The following is a 4,936-nucleotide window of genomic DNA, read 5'->3' as shown; positions in this document are numbered from 1 at the left end:
CACACACACACACACACACACACACACACACACACACAAATAAATAAAATTAAAAAAAACAATTTTAAAAAAATAAATAACTGATGAACTGAATAGGATAAATCCCATCGGTGTTTCTTGCATTTCCCCAATAGACATCTTGGGGTGCCTGGGATGAAAAAGGGACAGATGAGGCAGGACTGTCTGCATTTCCTCAATAGACATCTCGGGGCACCGGACGGGGTCATCGTGGACTTGAGCTCAGCTTGCCTCTGGCTTCTCCCCCTCCCTCATCCTGAAATTTAGTTGGAAATAAAACTAACCATTTGCCCGGTGTCACTTTACAGGTGGATTTTGGCCAGAGCTTGTGTCCCAGATTGCTCAAGTCTCTGATGTGTCACACTGGCCTAGGACATCAGAGGGATACCTGCCCAGGACAAGCCGGGGGCTGGATGGGGCAGAGGGCATGGCAGGGACCCAGGGGGCTGCTCTTGTAACTCAGATCCTGGGGGTGGGCCCTGCCAACAGAGTCAGGCATGAAGGGCTGGGGGATCTTGGAAGTCCCTAGGAAGTTAGGTTTTTCAACCCCTTAGATGGAGGGTCATGTGTGGTTGGAGGGGAAGGGCCTGGAATTGAACAGAGGTGGATTTCAATCAGATCCTTTCCTCTCTATGGAAGGGTACAAGTGGTTTAAGCTTTTAGGCCTCAGTTTGCTTATCTGTGTAATGGGGGCCCAAAGGCCAGATATGGTGGCACATGCCTATAATCTTAGGACTCTGGGAGGCTGAGACAGTACGGAAAATTCAAGCCTGGCCTAGGCAATTTAGCAATTTTTTTTTTCCCGGAACCGGGGATTGAACTCAGGCCCTTGCGCTTGTCAGGGAAGCACTTATCCCACTGAGCCATCTCCCTGGCCCCAATGTAGCAATTTTTTGAGACCCTGTTTTAAAAAGGAAGACAGAGGGCCAGGGCATAAGCACCTGCCTTGCAAGTGCAGGGTCCCGAGTTCAATCCTTGGTACTGCAAAAATCAAAACGAAACAAAACCCCCACAAAAATAAAGAAGGAGGAAGGAAGGAAGGAAGGAAGGAAGGAAGGAAGGAAGGAAGGAAGGAAGGGCTGGGGGTGGAGCTCAGTGTTCAATCTCCATACCACAAAAAGGCAGGAGGAGGATCCGAGGGAACGGTATGGAATGGCTTGGCTCCTGGCATTAAATGATAAATTTAAAAAAGAATACAATCTTTGGAGACTTGCCCAAGGTCATGTGGCCAGTCAATGGGGCCCGGGATTACCCTCCTGTATCTTCATGGAAACAGCAGGTGACAGGTGACCACACCTGGCCAAAGGCAGCGCAATCCATGGCCATCAGGTGTCCCTGGATTGCCATGACAACTGCAGCACACTAGGAGAGCTCAAGGAGGGGAGCGAAGCCTCAGCCCCGCCCCTTTGACACTCCCCCGAGTGGGCTAGCCCCATTGGTCGGGTCCCAATGCCCCTCCCCCAAGCCGCTATAAAGCGGGCAGAGGGGGCAGTGGGCAGAGACTTCACCGAGCGGGGTCTGCGCTGGGACCTGGGGTCAGCGGCTCTGCGATCCCAGGTGAGTGCCGTGCAGACGGCGTCCAGGAGCCTCCTCCAGGTTCGCAGACCCCTGGGCTTGTGTTGGGCGAGCGACCCGTGGCGTGGGAGGGGTGTGACCGGCCAGAGCAGGTGTCCCAGACCCTTGGCCCAGTTGGCGAAGGCTCAAGACCCAATTGGGAGGATACCAACGCGCCAAGGGCACCGAGTGGCAAAGGGAAGGAAAAGCAGGCAACAAATTTGAAGACTAAGGTCCAGCTCCCTGCCGTGAGACTGCGCGGACCTGCGGTGTGCCTCAGTTGTCCCATCTGTCAGGTGAAGTGTGGGGCTGATCCGAATTCTGCAGCTATCCCCTCTCTACTGGTGTGTGTGTGGGTGCTTGTGCAGGTCTGACCCTGGCATGGGCAGCAGGACCCCATCCCGGTGTACAAAAAAGGAAACTGCCCAGAGAGGGGAAGGGGCTCACCCAAAGCCACACAGCAGCAGCCCACCGTGCCAGCGGCACTTTACTGTGGGTACACTACGTGTGCATTACCCAGGCCCTGCGCGAAGCCCTGTTTCACAGATGAGACCTGCACAGAGCGCAGCCAGCCAGGAGCCCAGGCCCGCGCGGGAGCCAGGGCTGGCTTGGGCCACAGATCCCTCACTGTGTCCTGCCCTCCCCCAGGGTGCCCCTCCGTGCAGCCACCATGTCTGACAATGAGGCCACTCCGGAACCCAGACCCAGCTCGGAGGAGCACAACCAACAGGTGGGGCTCCCCCCGCCACCAAACAGGGGCACCAGGAAGGGCTGGGAACAGCTGTTCCGGGTCAGTTTCAGGCCAGGTGTCCTCTCCCCCATCCTTGCTGGGAGAGGCAGATTTTGAGGACAGCATGGACCAGAGAGGGGGCTCAGAACACCCAGCATTCTCAGCCCTCTCTGAGTTCCTCTGTATGGCTCTGTCCACTGTCACCCTCGCTGACCACAGTCAGAGTGGACATAGCATTCTCTGCACCTTTGTTGTTGTTTGAGACCAAGTCTCACTACGTAGTCCAGACTGGCCTTGAGCTTGTAGTGATCCTCCGGCCTCAGCCTCCCCCAGAGAGGCCTAACATGTATGGCTTAGCCCTCTGTGACCTCAGAGTCCCCGTGGTACACCCATTCCCACAGAATGTTGTACAGCGTGTGGTGGCCTTGCCCCTCGTCCGGGCCACCTGTGCCAGCGTCTCCAATGCATACAACGCTACCAAGGACAGACACCCACTGCTGGGCTCCGCCTGCCGCTTGGCCGAGCACTGCGTGTGCAGCCTGGCCACGTGCGCCCTGGACCACGCCCAGCCTCTGCTGGGCCATCTGCAGCCCCAGTGTGAGTCCCCACCCGGCGCAGCAGCATGGCAGCTCTGTGGCCGTCCCAAGTGGCTGTCCCTCTTCAGCTGTCTGCTGTCCCCTTGGCCTAGAATGTGCAACTTGCCCTCCAGCTCCTCCCTTCTCTGCCTGCCTCAATCCAGCTCATCCCTATGCACTGTCCTCTGTCCCTTCCCTTTGTCTCTTGGTGGCACTGGGGACAGAAGCCAGGGCCTGACCTTGAGCTTTCAGCAAATCTTTCTGCCTCAGCCTCCCAAGAGCTGGGATGACAGGCATGCACAACCACACCCGGCTTTTGGCCTGACCCCTCCCCACACTTGTTGCCTGTGGTCCCCTTCGGCCCTCCTCTGCCTGTCCTGAGCCCACTGCCTCAGCCCTGCCACCATCTCTCACATTTCACCAGCAGAGGGGTGTACTCTGTAGAAGGCAGAAAGACTCTTCGCCTCCCATGTGACAGGGAAGAGGTCACTTTGAGTCCTAGCTCCTTCCCAGGGGCTCCCATGACCTTGAGCGGCCACCAGAGCTGTGGAGTCACCTTGGGGCTGGGCAGAAGGGCTGAGGAGCCAGGGCCTCACCTGGTGGCCCCCCAGGGTCTCCAATCCCTGCCAGGAATTGTTCACTGGCTGGTAGCCCTCTGACCCTGTCCCCCCTGGCCTGGCCTCCTCTGTCTCCCTCCCTCTCCCAGGGTCCTAGGGTTCAGCCCAGGTCTGTGGCTGCTCAAGAGCTCTTGGAAACCTGCCACTTCTGTGGTCCGCCAGCCACCTTCTGGGCTGGAGCCCTCTGTTCCCTTCTGTTCTGTCCCTCCCGGTCGCCCCCATCGTCCACCTTCCTCCCTGTGCGTCTGCCCCTCCCTCACGCTCCCTCCCTCAGTAGCTCTCCTTGTGTCCCTATTCCCCGTCTCTCTTCAGTGGCCACAGTGAACGATCTCGCCTGCAGGGGCCTGGACAAGCTGGAAGAGAAGCTGCCCTTTCTCCAGCAGCCTTCAGACACGGTACCTGGGGTGACCAGACCATGCATGGGGACCTCAGCTGTGGGGCCAGAGTTGACCCAAGAGGGAGGGCTGGCCCGGCTAGTCCTGGAGCAGGACCTGCCAGTCCAGCTGTGTAAAATAATGCGCTGACACACACCGCGCAGTAGGCGCTTGGGATGCCCCACAAGCCCTGTGGGGAGCATTTTATTCCCCCTTCTATAAGGGAGAAACAGGTACAGAACCAGGAAAAAGTCTAGAGGACTTGGGGACCTACCCCAGGGAGCTGGGGTCAGCAGACAGAGCCAGAGACAACTGGTGCCTGGAGCAAGATCTCCTTTGCCAGGTGGTGACCTCGGCCAAGGACACAGTGGCCAGTGGGGTCACAGGAGTGGTGGACCTGGCCCGGCGGAGCCGGCGCTGGAGCGTGGAGCTGAAGCGCTCTGTGAGCCACGCTGTGGACGTGGTGCTGGGCAAGTCGGAAGAGCTGGTGGACCACTTCCTGCCCATGACAGAAGAGGAGCTCGGTGAGGCCCGGGCCCGCCCCTCCCCCACCGCCCCTCCCCTTCCAGTCCAGGGGCCATCTCAGCAGGGTACAGATCAGAGAGGTCTGGACTGACCACAGGCTGCACAGCACACCAGCAGGAGACGGAACTCAGCCCGTGCAATAATTTGTGCTAATTTACTTCATGCATTTGTACTAGAAATCCTGGTTTCTGGCTGGTCTTGAAAAGTTTAAAAGCGAGACAGAGGCTAAATAGTGTCAGTCTTCTTAGCCAGCCCCCAGGCCCCACCCCAGCACTCTCCCTATTTTACATCCTGTCTGCTATGATTTTTTTTTTTTTTCAGAATTGGGGATTAAACTCAGGCCCTTGTGCTTGCCAGGCCAGCACTTATTCTACTGAGCCATCTCCCCAGCCCCCTCCTTTTGCAATAGGTTCTCAATATGTAGTCCTGGCTGGCCTTGAACTAATCCTCCTGCATGTGCCACAACACCTGGCTTGTGATATATTCTTTAGGAGTCCACTTAATAGGGCTGGGAAGATAGCTCAGCAGCATAAGCACCTGCCC

The 4,936-nt window shown here is 57.3% G+C and overlaps 1 protein-coding gene across 2 annotated transcripts in view; it reads left to right on the top strand.

Moving 5' to 3' along the window:
• The first annotated feature begins 1,138 nt into the window (after nucleotides 1–1,138).
• Plin5 (perilipin 5) overlaps nucleotides 1,139–4,936 on the top strand; it is a 9,172-nt gene continuing 5,374 nt past the window's right edge. The window contains exons 1-5 of one of the 2 annotated variants that reach the window (XM_004632756.2): nucleotides 1,139–1,575; nucleotides 2,221–2,302; nucleotides 2,704–2,899; nucleotides 3,807–3,889; nucleotides 4,212–4,392. In XM_004632756.2, the coding sequence (XP_004632813.1) occupies nucleotides 2,243–2,302; nucleotides 2,704–2,899; nucleotides 3,807–3,889; nucleotides 4,212–4,392 (520 nt within the window). In that variant the 5' untranslated portion in view covers nucleotides 1,139–1,575; nucleotides 2,221–2,242. The other variant, XM_023717005.1, reaches the window with a different exon arrangement.

This window comes from Octodon degus, unplaced genomic scaffold (genome assembly GCF_000260255.1).
Source record: "Octodon degus isolate 3935 unplaced genomic scaffold, OctDeg1.0 scaffold00050, whole genome shotgun sequence".
In the NCBI taxonomy this organism is placed as follows: domain Eukaryota; kingdom Metazoa; phylum Chordata; class Mammalia; order Rodentia; family Octodontidae; genus Octodon; species Octodon degus.
This window is presented reverse-complemented; position numbering and strand designations above follow the sequence as displayed.